Genomic DNA, 17,793 nt, shown 5'->3' on the forward strand with positions numbered 1-17,793 from the left:
CTTTCTGCAGCTTTCCTTGCCTCATCCTACATTGATAAGGAAATTCAAGATAAGATAAATTATTTTCAATTTTAGTCAATTTATTTGTGTTTTGCACCAAATTTTATGGAAATTAACTGATAAAAACCTCAAAGGAATAACATCCTCTTTGGATTCCCAGATTTAGAGAAGATGGATAAAGGAATTCAGCTCTGTTTCTAGATAAATTCCTCATTTTCTGAAGCTTTCTTTGCCTCAAGGAACATAGTAAGGAAATTCAGGATAGGAATAAGGAAAAATATTTTCAATTTTGGTCTGTTTTTGTGCTTTTTCTATCAAATTTTGTGGAAATTAATCAATAAAATCCTCAAAGCAACAATATCCCCTTTGTATTCCCAGACTTGGAGGAGATAAAGAAAGGAATTCAGCTCTGTTTCCAGATCAATTCCTCATTTTCTGAAGCTTTCTTTGCCTCATCCTACACTGACAAGGAAATTCAGGATAGGATAAAGGAAAATTATTTTCAATTTTGGTCCATTTATGTGTGTTTGTGGGTAATTTTGTGGAAATTAATCAATAAAAACCTCAAAGAAACAGCATCCCCTTTAGATTCCCAGACTTGGAGGAGATAAAGGAATTCAGCTCTGTTTCTAGATAAATTCCTCATTTTCTGAAGCTTTCTTTGCCTCAATGAACATAGTAAGGAAATTCAGGATAGGAATAAGGAAAAATATTCTCAATTTTGGTCTGTTTTTGTGCTTTTTCTATCAAATTTTGTGGAAATTAATTGCCAAAAACCTCAAAGCAACAACATCTCCTTTAGATTCCCAGACTTGGAGGAGATAAATAAAGGAATTCTGTTCTGTTTCGCCCTTAATTCCATTCCTGCAGCTTTCTGGGGACTTTTCTCAGGGGTTTGGGGGAGCCAGGCAGAGCTGGCAGGGGGGACACGGGGGGCACGAGGCTCTGTTTGGATTTTTGTGCCGCTGTTAGCAATGGGAAAGGGCAGGAGCACATCCTGTGCAGGCAAAGCTCAGGGCAGGACAGGGAATACACAAATATTTAAGGCAGATCTTCACTGTGTTTGTTAAGAGCAGTGAAAATCCATGGAAATCTGATTTTTGGATTTTTCTCAGAGGCCATTGCTGTACCTTCATTTTTGTAGTAATTTTTGCAGCATTTTTAATTGAAAAATAAGTGGAGTTCTTGGGATGTGTGTTTGTGTTCGTTGGAACCCTGGCTGCTGAGAATTCCAGACTTTCTGTGCTGCCAGGCACTGACCCCCAGAGAACACTGCATTGACCTGAGGCCCTGGAGAAGCTTCCAGAATTCAATAATAAAACTGAGATTAAAGGTGTGGAGTTTGAACAGAAGTGTGTGATATCACAGGGTGGGAAACTCAGAGCTGAAGGGTTTAGAATACAGGAATAGATGGAAAGCAAGATGGAGGCTTTAGGGTGGAGGCTGCTCCTTCTTCTTCTTCTCCTTCTCCTTCTTCTTCTCCTTCTCCTTCTCCTTCTCCTTCTCCTTCTCCTTCTTCTCCTTCTTCTCCTTCTTCTTCATCTTTTTCTTCTTCTTTGTCTTCTTCACCTTCTTCAACTTCTCTACACCTTCTTCTTCTTCTTCTTCTTCTTCTTCTTCACTTTCTTCTTCACCTTCTTCACTTTCTTCACCTCGTTCTTCTTCTTCTTCACCTTCTTCTTCTTCTTCACCTTCTCCTTCTCCTTCTTCTTCTTCTCCTTCTTCTTCTCCTTCACCTTCACCTTCACCTTCTCCTTCTCCTTCTCCTTCTCCTTCTCCTCCTCCTCCTCCTCCTCCTCCTCCTCCTCCATGGGTTTGGGTGATTTTGTGTCATTGGATAAAAAGTCCCCATTGCAGGCACGGGTGGTTGGGTATTGGGTTAAAAGTGAAAATAATTGTGGTGTCATTTATTAATTGGACAGTTTATCCTTCAAAGGCCTTGGAGAGAGAGACAGGGCTCCATTTTTAGTTTGTTGGAGTGAAGTGCTGCAGAGCTCAGGGTTTGTGAGACTGTGACAGAGATAAGAACTGATAAACATCTGAGCCCCAACAAGAAATACCCTCTCACACATTTAATCCTGACCCTGGCAGAAAAAAGAAATTAGGACTCACCATGTTTTTATAACAGTGATATTAGAATTAGTGGCTATAAGAGAAAATCCAACTCAAGAGGCAGAGTTGTATAAATCCATAAAAACATTTCCAAACCCCTGTTCCTCGAATATCCTCAGCAAAAGTCATTTTGGCCCTGCTCGTGCTGGGAGAACACCAAGGGGTTGTGTGAGAGCAGGTGAGAGTTTCTGGGAACATCCTGGAGTGTTCTGCAGGAACATCATTTTTATTTCCATATTTGCCTTCCTGAGAGGCATTTCCACAGCTCTGAGTTTTCCTCCCGCTTGTGGCAATTTAACTTTTCTACAGCTGCTCTAATTTATCACTTCACTCCCAGCCCCAACAGCAGCTCCTCTGTCCCTGACGCGACACCAGAAATTCCCACAAAAACCCCTCGGGCATCAATCACTGCTGAGGAAAGAATTAATTGGGATTAATGGCTGTGATTTGGGAGCTGCTTTGATACACCCAGTGTCGCTGTCTCGGCTGTTTTATGGCCTGGAAAGGCTCGGGGAGGCCTTGGGACAGCCCGCACTCCAAAGGACGAGAAGAGACTTCAGGTTTTCTCTCGGTCTTCAGTGTTTATTAGTTTTTTATCTACAAAGTTTTCTCCCGGCCCGACAGAGCACAGCACGCCGGCCATGAGCACACTGAGAGCCCTCGGGGCGGTCACTGATCTTTATACTCTAAACTACGTACACAATATTTACCTATTCTCCCCAATGCCTTTCACCCTTATTGACCAGTGCACTTTCAGTAAGAACCAATCCCAAAGTGCCACCACCACCACAGAAGATGGAGGCCAAGAAGAAGAAGAAGAAGAAGGACAGGACACGCCCCAATTCCTCCATTTTGTTTCTCCAGACCCCCCTGTACCGAGATTGCAAACCCTGTGTTTCACACTATAATTAACCCATCCCTTCACCATTTATCCCCGTGAGATCCTCCCATCCTCACACAGGTGTCGTTTCCCGTGCAGGATCAAAGTGCAGCCACCAGACACTTCTGGCAACGCTCCAGGAGCTCCGAGCCCCCCAGGGGTGGTCTCGGTGACTCTGCACATCAGGGCTGAGGCGCTGAGATCCCACAACCCAGCTCACGTGTGAACACCGCGGTGTTTGAGGGCACAAATGACCCGGCTGCTTTTATTCCATGGTTTTTCCAGGTGGAGCTGACTGGGAACAGCATCTATGAGTACATCCACCCCTCGGACCACGACGAGATGACCGCTGTGCTCACTGCCCACCAGCCGCTGCATCCCCACCTCCTGCAAGGTATCGCTGACATCTCCTTTAAAACAGTGCAAAAACAATTTAAAAAACAATTCCAGGCTGAAATGTGACGAATTGCAACCCAAAACATTCCATGAATCCATAAGTTCATTTACGCTTACATTTACATTTACATTTACATTTATTTATGGTTTTGTTTTTGGTTTTGGTTTAATTTTAATTTTAATTTTAATTTTAATTTTAATTTTTATTTTATTATAGTTATAGTTATAGTTATACTTATAGTTATAGCTATAGTTATATTTATACTTATAGTTAGTTATAGTTATAGTTATAGTTATAGGTGTAGCTATAGTTATATTTTATTTTTATTTTATGTTTGGATTTTGGTTTTGTTTACGTTTATTTTTATTTATTTTTATTCTTTTATTTTTATTTTTATTTTTAATTTTATTTATCCTGTTGGAAGCTCAAATGGGGGAGAAGCAGAAACTCAAAACTGTGATCCAGGATTTAATGTTCTTATAGGGAATAAGGTACATTAAATTAGATAATGCCTTTTGTACCATGGAGCTTTTTATTTTTATTTTTATTTTTATTTTTATTTTTATTTTTATTTTTATTTTTATTTTTATTATAGCTACAGTTATAGTTATAGTTATAGTTATAGTTATAGTTATAGTTGTAGTTGTAGTTGTAGTTGTAGTTATAGTTGTAGTTGTAGTTGTAGTTGTAGTTATAGTTCTATTTTATTTTTATTGTTATTTTATTGTTAATTTCGGTTTTGTTTATATTTATTTTTATTTATTTTTCATTTTTATTTGTCCTGTTCAAAGCTCAAATAGGGGAGCAACAGAAACTCCCCTGTGATCCAGTATTTAATGTTCTTATAGGGAATAAGGTACATTAAATTAGATAATGCCTTTTATGCCATGGAGCTTTTTCATTAATTTTAATTTTAATTTTAATTTTAATTTTTAGTTTTAAATTTTTATTTTTATTTTTATTATTTTTATTTTTATTTATCCTGTTTGAAGCTCAAATGGGGGAGCAGCAGAAACTCAGTACTATGATCCAGGATTTAATGTTCTTACAGGGAATAAGGTACCTTAAATTAAATAACGCCTTTCATGAAATTAAATGATGTCTTTTATGCCATGGAGCTGTAAACAGGTTTTTATTTTAGCTCAGTGGTTGTTTCATCTCTTTTATTTTGTCATCATTGCTGAGGCTGCAGAAATGTTGTGGTGGCCTGGCTGTGCTCAGCTCAGCTGCAAGGTCTGAGTGGGGAAAGAACCAACAAAACCTCAGCTAATTGGGAAATAAAAGGAGATTTTGAATATTTTAAAACAACTGTTACATTCAAAGCTTGGACAACAAAACCAGATTTAATATTCTCCACTGTAAGCAGAGCAGAAATGGGTTTGGCAAAGGCAAAATCTCATTTTAAAAGCGACTTTTTGTGGAAAATCTTGTCCTCTTCTGCTGCCACCCACAGAAATTTTGACCCCACCCTTGGTGGGTGGAGTTGTCACCTCAGCGTTGCAATTTCTGTCTCAGAAAGAAAAATATTCTCATTTTTTTAGTTTGTGCTTCCTTGGGGGCAATCCTTTGAACTTCCAAAGGTCAGAGCCAGCCTGGCTCCAGCACAGAGGAGCTCCCACTTGTGTTTCAGCATTGATTTCTCTGCATTTATTGATTTCAGCTGCCACTTTTTGTCGGCCTTTTCCAAGCACAGCTCCTAAAATCATGTGGAATTTTGGGGTTCTTGACACAGCTTTGTTCAGGATTTTTGGGTTTTTCGCAGTTTTGGTCCTGGTCTCCGTGATTGCATCAGGGCAGAACTGTAAATTCTGAATTCAGGGAACGTTGATGTGCCTGGGAGCACCTGGGCTGCTCCAAATGCTGGAAATGCAAGAATTATCTCAGCCCTCTTCCCTTTCTTCCTCCCCAAACTGGTTTTTATGGGGAAAAAACCTTCCCTTGGTGTCTTGGAAAGCAAACTCTTATTTTTCTCAATCTCCTCTATATGATTATTTCACACTTTGTTCATTCCTCTGTTAGAATTTTAAAAAATGTTGATATTTTAAAAAATCACATTGATATTTTAAAACATTTTTCTCCCTTTTCCCAATTTACTGATAAACAGAGGAGACAACTGTGATGGAAATTATTTAAAGGTGATTCTCATAGTGGGACTGGATAATCTTTAAAGTCTCTTCCAGCCTCAATAATTCTGTGAAATCCAGGAGTTTTCATGCAGGTTTGCTGATATCCAGAATTAATAGTGAGATATTTTATACCTACTGGCTTGGTTAAGGCAACAGCCTCCTGTTTGGCTTAAAATTTAAACATTTTTCAATTCTTTTTTGGAGGTTTTTATGAATTTAAAGCCAGGAGCAACCAACTAGGATTAATTTCTGTGTCCAAAGCAGATAATCCCACAATTCTTCCTGTTCTTCCCAGATAAATTCCTCATTCTCTGCAGCTTTCTTTGCCTCATCCTACATTGATAAGGAAATTGGGGGTTGAAATAAGGAAAATGATTTTGAATTTTAGTCAGTTTATGTGTGTTTTGTATCAAATTTTGTGGAAATTAATCAATAAAAACCCCAAAGCAACAGCATCTCCTTTGGATTCCCAGAATGAGAGAAGATAAATGAAGGAATTCAGTCTGTTTGTAGATCAATTCCTCACTCTCTGCAGCTTTCTTTGCCTCATCCTACATTGATAAGGAAATTTAGGATAGGATAAAGAAAAATTATTTTCAGTTTTGGTCCATTTATGTGCATTTTATATCACATTTTGTGGAAATTAATCAATAAAAACCTCCAAGCAACAACATCCCCTTTGAATTCCCAGACTTGGAGGAGATAAAGGAATTCAGTTCTGTTTCCAGATCAATTCCTCACTTTCTGCAGCTTTCTTTGCCTCATCCTACATTGATAAGGAAATTTAGGACAGGATAAAGGAAAATAATTTTCAATTTTGGTCAGTTTATGTGTGTTTGGTATCAAATTTTGTGGAAATTGATTGATAAAAACCTCAAATCAACAGCATCTCCTTGGGATTCCCAGACTTTGAGGAGATAAAGGGATTCATCTGTTTCCAGATAAATTCCTCATTCTCTGCAGCTTTCTTTGCTTATCCTACATTGATAAGGAAATTTAGGACAGGATAAAGGAAAATTATTTTCAATTTTGGTCCATTTACGTGCATTTTGTATCAAATTTTGTGGAAATTAACCCATAAAAACCCCAAAGCAACAGCATCCCCTTTGGATTCCCAGAATTAGAGAAGATAAATGAAGGAATTCAGCTCTGTTTCCAGATAAATTCCTCCTTCTCTGCAGCTTTCTTTGCCTCATTGAACACTGATAAGGAAATTTAGGACAGGATAAAGGAAAATAATTTTCAATTTTGGTCCGTTTATGTGTGTTTTGTATCAAATTTTGTGGAAATTAATTGCTAAAAACCTCAAAGCAACAACATCTCCTTTAGATTCTCAAACTTGGAGGAGATAAATAAAGGAATTCTGTTCTGTTTAGGGATTATTTTATTTTGTTTTATCTCAGTTCTGGAGTGTGTGTATGAAAATATCCAGAATCTACAGCTAAATCTTTCTAAAATGCACAGAATGAGCAAACATTTATTTACTGTTGCCTTCCCAGTGCCAGTAATTCCCTTTCCTGCAGTGTTTTATCCATTAAAAAACTTAAAATACTAATTTTGAGGTAGAACCTGAAACTACCTGGCCTGCAATAACCAAATCAAGTTTTTCATTTAATCCAGTGAAGATTTAAAAACTATTGAATAAATGACAGAAATGAAGCAATTTCTGCCTGTGTCTGAGTAGATATTTTCAATATTTAAGTAAAATATGGAGTTCTACAAAGAACTTAAAGGGCAGTGAAGTGAAAGTGGCTTGATTTAAAAAAAAACAAGAGGAAACCAGATTATTTTAATGGCATTTTTTGTCATTACAGTTTGATTTTCTCTCTTTTAATCTTTTAAAATCTTGAGGACCTGAATCCTCAAGTCACTGGGTGGAATCAAAAATTTCCTTTTATAACTTTATTATCTTATAGATTTCTGCAATCTGAGGCATTGCTTAGGCATAAAATCAATATTGCGCTGCAGACACAGAATTTTATATCCCAAATTTCCAGCTTGGCTCATGGAAATTGCCTTGCTCAAGATGTTTTCTTCAGCTAAAGCTCAGATATTTACATCCATTTTTAGTCCAGCTGGATAAGATCTGTTTTGAGAGGAATAAAATCACAAATATCAACAACATCTGTGCTTAGTGATATTCTGTTATTGGGATTACAGAACCCAGAGCACAGATTATTTTTGACCTCTGGTTTTAGAGTTTTGAAAATTTGGGTGCCACCTCTGTTTATTTCTCAGGGAAATGCAAATTATTGCTTTGCATAAAATCAGGCAGTGTGTGGGTTTCTTTACACAATCCTCACTGTCACATTGGTTTTCTTCAGATAAATCACCCTGGGATTAAAAATAAAAACCCCATATTGTTTATAAAGCATAAAAATTCTTAAATTATTATATTTTAATGCTTTTAACATCTTCTTCTTTTCCTTCCTCTCATTCTCCTCCTCGTTTACCTTCTCCATGGGTTTGGGTGGTTTTGTGTAAGTGGATAGAAAACTTTCCATTGCTGACCACAAGTAGTTGATTATTAAGCCAAAAATAAAAATAATTTAAGTTTCATTCGTTAATTAAACAATTTATCCTTAAAAAAAAACCTCATAGAAAAAAAAATACGTCTCCATTTTGTAGGTTGTTAGTGTGAAGCCTTGTAAATATAGATAAAAACTAATAACCATCTAAATCCAAACAAAAAATGCCATCTCACACATTTAATCCCAACCCTGAGCTTAGGAAAAGACCAAAACAACTCAACATTGCTTTATTACAAGGTGTTTTCAAGTTTTATACCCTTAACAAATAATGGTATTAAGTTATTAGTTATATTATATATAATATAATATATTTATATTTATTGGTCATTGGTCATTATATTTGTAGGACAAAGTAATAGCCTATTGTATTTTACTGGTATGAAGTAATTAATGTTAATAATTACTTGGTAAGAGTTTAAAGCAAATTATTAAGGTATGGATGTTGTTCAGTAAGGCACTGCAAACATCCCTTATATATTTATTTTATCCGTTCCTGTGTTAACGGCCTTGGGGTTTTTTTTTTCTTTGCCATGGATAAACTCGTATTTTATGAATTTCTTTTTCCTGCTGATTTAGTTGTTTGCTCTGCAGACCAACTTCAACCCTCTGGGGGAAGAACTTTGTCCTAAAATCCACCCCAAACCTGCCCTGGCCCATCCCCAGCTGCTCCCTGGGCCCGGTCACAGATCAGAGCAGCCCCTCGGGAGGAGCTGCAGCCCCTGAGGAGTTTCCCCTCAGCTTCCTCAGCTCCATATGGACATCCCAAGTGTCCTCTCCTTGTGAGGCCCCTCCAGACCCTTCACCATCCTCATGTCCCTCCTTTGGGCACTCTCTGAGAGCTTTTAGATCTTCCTTCTCTGGTGGCACCCAGAACTCGGGGTGAGGTCGATCAACAGCAGCTCCAGAACTTCCTGCAGGCCTTGGGGAGTTTGAGCCTTTCCTCACACAGAGCTTAAATCCAAACTTCCAGGCCAGGCCAAGCTGCCAGAGCTCAACAGCAAAGAGTTTGGGCTCTGGCATGGTGAGGGGACAAGGCTGGCAGGGGTTTGTGACACTGATGTCTTGTGAAGGCTGAACCAGAGCAGAGGTTGGACAGAGCTAAAGAATAAAGCAGGGATTTATGAAAAGGCCTCCATGGGTGCAGCTTGGGCAGCACCAGAGCCCAGCCCCTTTCCCAGCTCCCTCAGCCTCTCCTCATCAGATCTATATTCCAGCCCCTTCCCAGCTCTGTTCCCTGTCCTGGACACACTCCAGCCCCTCCATGTCCTTTTTGAAATGAAGAGCCCAAAACTGGGCACAGGACTTGAGCGTGGCCTCACCAGCGCTGAGCACAGAGGGAATGGGCACCCGGATGGGTGAGCACACATTTGGGGGTGTCTTGGGGTGGTTGAGTCTCATAGATGGACAACCCTTCCCAAAGAAATGGGCTTGAAACCCTAAACTGCCTTGGGAATGTTGCAGACACCAGTATCTGAACTGGAAACCTCAATGTCTGAACTGGAAACCTCAATATCTGAAATGGAATCGTGTTTGTGCACCACCAGGCTGCATCACCCAGAAGCATTTATTAAAGACTCTCCCAATGTTCTTCTGGAATAAGAGGTTGTACATTTCCCCTCTGTTTTGTTGGTGCCTTGTGCAGGCTGCCCCAGAGCAGAGCTGGGCAGAGCTACAGAACAAAGCAGGGATTTATTCACAGCATCTCCTCCATGGATGCACCTTGGGCAGCACCAGAGCCCAGCCAGGGCTGCACCCAAGATGAACCAAAATGGCCCCAAAATGCACGGCCGGGCACGGGGGCTGTCCCTGGGATCAGCTCTGCTCCATTTGCACCTTGCAGTTCATTGTCCCATCCCAGCTTTAGCCCAGGCAGTCCCACCCTGCTTGTTTTTCTCTCTCCAGCCCACGGGGTTTGTGCTCCTGGGCTGAGATTTGGGTCATTTGTCCTTGGTGCCCAGCTGGAGCAGGAATTGTTTTGTCTCCCTGCTCTGTGCACAGAGCTCACCATCCCATATATGAGGCCCACACCCACAAAGCAGCACAGAATGTGAAAAATAGATAAGCTCAAACCTGAGGCATCAATGTGATGCCACCAAGTTCCCTCTCCAGGGCTGATGAGCACTTTTGAGATGTTTGAAATTGGGGCTGGATTTTAGGGACTGGGTCCTGAAGGCTGCCCCAGGATTATTGATCACACCCAGCAGGGTCTTTGAAGGGAAAACCATGGAATGCCAATGCAGGCTGGGATGAACACGAGCAACCAGGAGCTGAAGGCCTCAAACGCCACAACCAAAACATCTGGGGTGCTGCTCGGTCTCCCTACTTATGCAGAAATCTTTGTTTCCCAGTTCTCGACACTGAGTTTAAGGCTTGCAGCAGGACAGCAACACTTCCCAACCCATCCATCTCCTGTCCTGGTAACTGCTGCAAGCAAGAAAACAAGAAAATAAAAAATATTTGCGCTGCAGGTTAACCAGGAGAAGGAATTAATCAATGCTGCCTTCCCATGTGTGTTTGCAGGCAGACATTCTGTGTCTCTGATTGCTTTCAGATGCTTTTCCTGGGATTTGAAAGCTTTAAAACACATCCTTAGCTCCCCAAATTTTGCTGACTCACATGGCAAGGCGTGGTGTGCTAACAGCAGTTTATGAACATTCCCCAGAGCAGGGAATAAAATGTGGAAGTTCCTGCAGTTCCCTCAGTTTTCTGCTGACTGGATAATTCAGAAATGATGAGTTACAACCTGATGGAAGCTGCAGAGGAATGTGGAATACATTATGTCAGCCTTTCTCCACTCCACTTGATGCTTTAAAGGCTCTGTTTCCCTCAGCCAAGCAGCAAATCCCTGTGTAGGATTTTCCTTCACATTCTCTGCATGCAGAAACTTCATATTTAAAGAAGGAAGTAGAAAAATTTTGCATCTGGCAAAGTGTTTTTTGCATGAACTTATGAAGAATTTTTTCTAGCAGTAGAAATTCTACATGGGCAAAATACCAACATGGAAAGTTATTTTAGTTTTCATTAATTTAAATATATTTTACAGGAAAACGATTACTGAGAGGTGATGGATTAATATGATCCTGTTGCCACTGTTTGTTAGGGTTGCTTTAAATCTGAGAAACACAGAAATTATAATTTTATAAATTATACCTTGCAAATTATAAATTTTTATGTACAAAAGTGAAAAAGGGCAAATTGCTGACAAGTCATTAAAACAACTCTTTTCATTGGTAATTAACAGTAAAATCCACCAAAGCAGAGTGTAAAAATCTGTTCTTTTCCTTTCCTGCTGAGTTCCTTCCCCAAAAAAACTTTGGAAGCTTCACTTGGAGGAGGGAAAGGAGGATTTAGGTGGATATCAGTGAATGGTTGAGTTTGGATATGATAGGAATGATAATGGAGAATTTCCCCTCTGCAGCAGTGCCAGGATTCTGAAACAGGCAGGAAACAGAACAAACTGCCCAAACGGGGAGGGAAATTTGGACACTTTGTGCAAGTTTGGAACTCCAGGACGGGCTGACAACAGAACTGATTTTGCTTTTCTACCCCAACAAATCATTACCAGGGAAAATCAAAATGTTTGCAAGTCCCTTTTGCCAATCCTGGGTTTTCACCTTCTAGGATTATCCTGAAACTGATTTTTTTTTCCCAGACACCTCTTCTGTATGAGCCCTGCATCTCTTTTTTGGTTTGGAATTTGGTGTCACCCTTGTTCAGATTAAGGGATGGGAGTTGTGGTGTCCTGTGCCCTGTTCAGCCTGGAGAGGAGGAGGCTCCAGGAGACCTCAGAGCCCTTTCCAGAGCTTGAGGGGGTCCAGAAGAGCTTGGAGGAACTTCTCATGAGGGCAAGGGAAAACGCTTTTAAACTGACAAAGGGCAGGGTTAGGTGGGATACTGGGAATGAGGAATTGTTCCCTGGGATGATGGGGAGGGATAGGGATGGAATTCCCAGAGCAGCGGGGGCTGCCCCTGATCCCTGGCAGTGCCCAAGGCCAGGTTGGAGCATCTGGGACAGTGGGAGGTGTCCCTGCCATGGCAGGGGTGGCACTGGGTGAGTTTCAGGACATTCCTGTGCTGGCAGGAAGGGCTGGCACAGCTGGCATTGCTCACCTGCACAGGAGAAGCTTTGGGCTGAGCTCAGGGCGGCCTTGCAGGGCCTGGAGGAGCCCCAGGAAAGCTGGAGAGAGACAATGGCCAGGGGATGCAGGGACAGCACACAGGGAGTGGCTCCACACTGAAAAATTGCAGGTTTAGGTGGGATGTGGGAAAAAATCCTTCCCTGTGAAGGAGGGCAGGGCTGGGATGGAATTCCACCCCTGGATCCCTGGCAGTGCCCAAGGCCAGGTTGGACACTGGGGCTGGGAGCAGCCTGGGACAGTGGGAGGTGTCCCTGCCATGGCAGGGGTGGCACTGGGTGATTTTTAAGGCCCTTCCAACCCAAAGCTTTCTGTGTGTCACAAATCCATGACCTTGTGCTCAGCAGAGCCGGGCTGGGATCCTCCCCAGCTCTCTCAGCAGGCCCTGGGCTGTGTGGGCCCCAGCTGCTCTGCAGATCCCACCCCAGTAACAGCAGAGCACGTGAGGCCGCACAGAGCAGAGCAGATCCACAAAAATAACAACTGAAAGGGACAAAACCCTGCAGAGGCTCTGGGGGATGGGCAGTGAGGGGGATTTCTGTTATCTGTGTTTCCAGCAGGGACGTGGGGACCTGTGGGATGCAGGAGCCGCAGGCAGGCACAGGGTGGACAGGAGGGAAGGTGGGATCAGGTGGCTGCTTTTGGGTGCTCTAAAAATTATCGTATTTTCCATTTTCCATCTCCTCCACCAGAGCTGGAATTTGGGTTAGGATTTGTGTGGAGCAGACACAAATCACTGGCTGGGCAAGATTTCCCAATTTTAATGCTTCTTTCCAGATTTCTTTGTGCAGTGACAGATGAGGTGCCCCCTTCCTAAAGCAACACATGGGCAGTTTCAGGAATATTCCTTTACAAAGTGGTTCTGCAACAGAGCAGTGTCGTGTTTTGGTAATGTCAAAATCTGGAAAGGGGAGATAAAAGAGCAGCTTTTACCTCAGAATAAAACAAAGGCATGAGAGGTGAAGCTGTGAGGGAAAAAGTTCATGGTGATCTTTCTTTCCTCACTCCACTGAGCAACCACAGGATTCTGTGACTGTTTTCTGTCAAAAGAGATTAAAGATGGATTGGAAAAGCCAAGATGGATTTCAGAGTTGCTCCTCTAGGGATGGACAATCCTGGCTTCCATAAACAAAACCATAATTTCGCAGAAATGCTTGGAGAATCCTGCTTGGCACTTGTGCAATGGGAGTGAACAAATGCACAAATTTTTTATCCAAAATATCAAGACTCCTTTTCTTTACCGCGGCATTTATCCTGTTTATGAGAATATGAAAATACAAATCTGTGGAATAGAAAAAAGCTGCTTTATTCTTGCCTTAAAGTCAAACTGTATTGTAGGATGTGCTAATAAGAGAAAAGGGATTAATGGAGAGGAGATACTTTGTGGAAGTGCTCTGGGAAAGAAACACAACTTCTCCATGTCCACACCATGGATTTTCTGTGTTCTTAAACCCAGCTCACTGTGTTTCAGCTCTGGGGGGGTGTTTGGACAAATCTGAGCTGGGATTTGAATTAAACCATTTAATTTCTGCCTCATTTATGGCTTTTACTGAGTTTACTCAGCTCCATCTGTTCGGGCAGGGAGATCTGTAGGCTGAGCAGGCAATAGGGAAATAATGATGAAAATAGAAATAATTGTTGGAAAAGAAAAACTTTGGTGAGTCTGATAAGGAAAACATGGATTTGGGTAAAAAATAAAAAGTGGTGCATTTGAAATGGACATCCTGGGCATGGAGATGGGCCCTGATTTCATGGAATCACAAAATCATGGAATGGTTTGAGTTGGAAGGGACCTTAAAGCTCATCCAGTGCCACCCATTGGGTGCTCCAAGCCCCAGTGTCCAACCTGGCCTTGGACACTTCCTGGGATGGGAAATCCACAAGAATTTGGATTAAAAACAGATAAAATAAATGGATAGAATGGAATGGAATGGAATGGAATGGAATGGAATAGAATAGAATAGAATAGAATAGAATAGAATAGAATAGAACAGAACAGAATAGCTGAGCTGGAAGTGACCCACAGGAATCACCCAGTTCCACCTGGAATATCTCTGAAGGATTTTCTGCTCTCTCCAGGATGATTTTGGTTCTCATCCTTCATCAGCTGATGTCTGCAACATGTTGGTCTCACCTTTTCTCTAGAATGAATAGAATCGTTTATACATAGAATTTTGAACATTTTTTATCTCTCAGATGAAAGGAGTTCACATCACCTCCAATGATGCATTTAGATAATTAATATTCCTGCATAATTAAATACAGTGGCCAAGTGTCTGTTATTAGATAAATATGCTCTAATAATTGAGACTTTTATTTTCCTTTAGTGTTTCTTACGCTATGTGGTTCAGTCATAACATTTTATTATTCATTATTTTCTCTCTTGACTTTCATATTTCTGTGCTTAACCCAGAGATCTCTTGACCCTTAAGAACTTTGTTGGGTTTCTTTCTTTTCCCTATTCTTGACAGCCCAAATTCTCTCTGGGCTCACACATTTGCTTGAAAGAACCTCAGTGATATCAATAATTTCACTATTAAGTCTAGATGCTGCATGCTTTATTTTTTTTTTTCAATTTTTTCCAAGCTTAATTGTGATTTTTCCTATTTGAATATTCAACATCTCCTTCTTTGCTAAACCTCTGAGCACCCCATTTTCTTCATCATCCTCATCAGAGGGGAGAATCTTTCTCTTAAAGCTCATCCAGCACCCATTGGGTGCTCCAAGCCCCAGTGTCCACCCTGGCCTTGGACACTTCCAGGGATGGGAAATCCACAAGAATTTGGATTAAAAATAGATAAAATAAATGGAGAATAGAATAGAATAGAATAGAATAGAATAGAATAGAATAGAATAGCTGGAAGTGACCCACAAGGATCACCCAGCTGTGATATTTTGAATTTTGATTTGGCAGCATCCAGCAGGATCCCAGGACTTTGTTTTCCTTTCGGCTTTACAATTGCATTTGTAATTCAGTTCTTTTTGCTTTGTTGTCCACTTCTGCTATTTTGAGAGTACTGAGTGGGTCACACTGGCAAATTTAACACAAAAAACTAATTAATTAATTTTTTACGCTAATTCACAGTCTTGAACATTCCAGAGCCATTACCGACTCATGGGATGAGGCTTCAGCCACAGCAAATCTCTGCTGTGTGGTTTCCCCCCCACCCAATGTGGAAATTTGTATTTAAAACTCCACACTGGGTGTGCCAGCTCCTCCAAGTGCCAGCTTTCCCCCATAGGGACCTAATTTTAATTAGAGAGACGAATGGGAAATTCAAATGCTCAGGAAACATTTCTTCCCCCTCCTTGCTAAATCCTTTTTCTGTGGTTGTATCTTCAGACCTTTAACCCCCAAAATTAAAAAGAATGAATATAGAATAGAGAACCTGTTTGTTGTGAGGCTCAGACCACTGGAGGGGTGAATTGGGTGATGGAGGCACAAAAATCAGGAGTAAAACTCAGCAGTTAAATCAAATTAAAGGAAGATCCCAAGTGGGTTTTGGTTAAAACCCTGTGGGGATTTGGGACAAAGCTGAGGATCCTCCTGCTTTCTTGATTTTCATTCTAACAGTTGTATGAAATGGATTTTCTTTCTTGTCCTAAAATGGTTCTGCCAAGCTGCAACCTTCAGTAAAAAATCAGAACTATTAATGGTGTCTGAACCATTATTGAGAGTAATCACCATTACAGATAAAAATATTCTATATTATTTATATAATAAATAAATATATCTATATTATTTCTATAATAAATGCAGATAGAAGAAATATAATAAATATATTATTTATTATTATTATTATTATTATTACAAACCCACTGAATTTCCTTGCTCCCCATTCTGTTGTTACTTTGGAGATTCCCTTAATTTCCCCAGAATACTTTTCCAAAATGTTCCAAAGTGCTCTAAAGAACATTTTTCCTTCCCTTTACCAATCAGGACAGGGTTTTTTTTGGAAATAAAGGAATTCCTTGTGAAGTGTTTGAACCCTACTCACTGAGAATTTTAGATTTTCTGTGCTGGCAGGCACTGACCCCCAAAAACCTGCTAAATTTAACCTAAAACCATAGAGGAAACTTCCAAAATTAAATAATAAAACTAAAATTGTAAGTGTACAGTTTAAATAGAAGTATGTAATATCACAGAGTAAAAAACATAGAGTTTAAAGTTAAAAAATATAATAATACATATATATATACACCATATACCATATAGTATATAATATATACTATATACTGCATAACATATAATATATAATATATAATATACAATATATAATATATAATATATAATATATAATATATTATATATTATATAGTATATATTATATATTATATATTATATATTATATAGTATATAGTATATTGTATATTGTATATTGTATATTGTATATTGTATATATTATATTATATATATTAATATAAATAAAAATAAAAGTTTTAAAACAAAAGCTAGTCCTTCTTCTTGAGTTTAAATAATATTATGTAATTAAATAACAAAGTCCACATTACAAACCACAAATAGCTATGAAATTAAAAGTAAAAATAATTGAAATATAATTTCTTAATTAAACAATTTATCCTTAAAAAACCTTATAAAAAAATACAGCTCAATTTTTTAGTTTATTAATAAAGTACTATAAAGCTCACCATCCCTGAATGTGAACCCAGACCCACACACTAAAGCAGCACAGAATGTGAAAAATAGAAAAGCTCAAACCTGCAGTTTGTGGTAGGAGCAGCATTTCTGGGTTTTTTTGCTATTAAATGCACCCTCAGGATTTCTCAGAGACAATTTGGATCCGTCCATCCATGGTCAGGGAGCTCTGGACAGTGCAGATCTCTGCCAGCCTTCATCAGGGCTCTGCTCTTGGTGTGCTCTTGGCTCCCCATCCCATGATGTGAACCCAGACCCACTAAAGCAGCTCAGAATGTGAAAAACAGAAATGCTCAAACCTGAGACATGAGCTGATTTCTGCTTCTGCCTAAAGCTGAAACACCAACAAGGGAAGGGCAATGTTCTGGGCAGGTTTGGGATCCTCAGGAGTAAATCAGCAGCCAAATGTGCTTTGTGCTTTCAGAGTACGAAATCGAGAGATCCTTTTTCCTGAGGATGAAGTGTGTCCTGGCCAAGAGGAATGCAGGCCTGACCTGCAGTGGCTACAAGGTAATGTCTATAAATTACAACCCCACCCCTGAAATATCCCACAATTGACAAGTTTATTTATTTGGGTGTTTGGTTTGGGTTTTGTTTTTATATATGTGTAGCTGAGGGCAAACTTTGTGATGAGAAGAATCGGAAGAGATCCCCAAAACGCCCTCAGTAATTCCGATTTAAACTCGGTGGCACACTGCCTCCCCTTGGTGCCTGGGAACGCCCTGGCGCTGCCGGGAGGGCACAGTTTGGTTTTATTCCCGTGGAGCAGGAGGAAGGTGAGGCAGGAACCCAGAGCAGGAGTTTGGACATTTCCCACATCCCACCCGGCTGCACCAAGCACCTCCTTGACCTCAGCACTCAAAACACTCAACCCTCGCCATCGCCTCGGGGTGGCATTGTACCACACCCCCGAGTCTGTTCATAAATCCCACCGTTTGTGGGATGTTCTTTATG

The 17,793-nt window shown here is 40.2% G+C and overlaps 1 protein-coding gene across 1 annotated transcript in view; it reads left to right on the forward strand.

Moving 5' to 3' along the window:
• SIM2 (SIM bHLH transcription factor 2) overlaps positions 1 to 17,793 on the forward strand; it is a 71,421-nt gene that overhangs the window by 26,193 nt on the left and 27,435 nt on the right. The window contains exons 4-5 of the mRNA XM_054293731.1: positions 3,278 to 3,386; positions 17,264 to 17,349. Of these exons, the coding sequence (XP_054149706.1) occupies positions 3,278 to 3,386; positions 17,264 to 17,349 (195 nt within the window). The remainder of the gene's footprint in view (positions 1 to 3,277; positions 3,387 to 17,263; positions 17,350 to 17,793) is intronic.

This window comes from Melozone crissalis, unplaced genomic scaffold, assembly GCF_028551555.1.
Source record: "Melozone crissalis strain CALT ecotype California unplaced genomic scaffold, PUWL_Pcris_2 ptg000187l_1, whole genome shotgun sequence".
Taxonomy (NCBI): domain Eukaryota; kingdom Metazoa; phylum Chordata; class Aves; order Passeriformes; family Passerellidae; genus Melozone; species Melozone crissalis.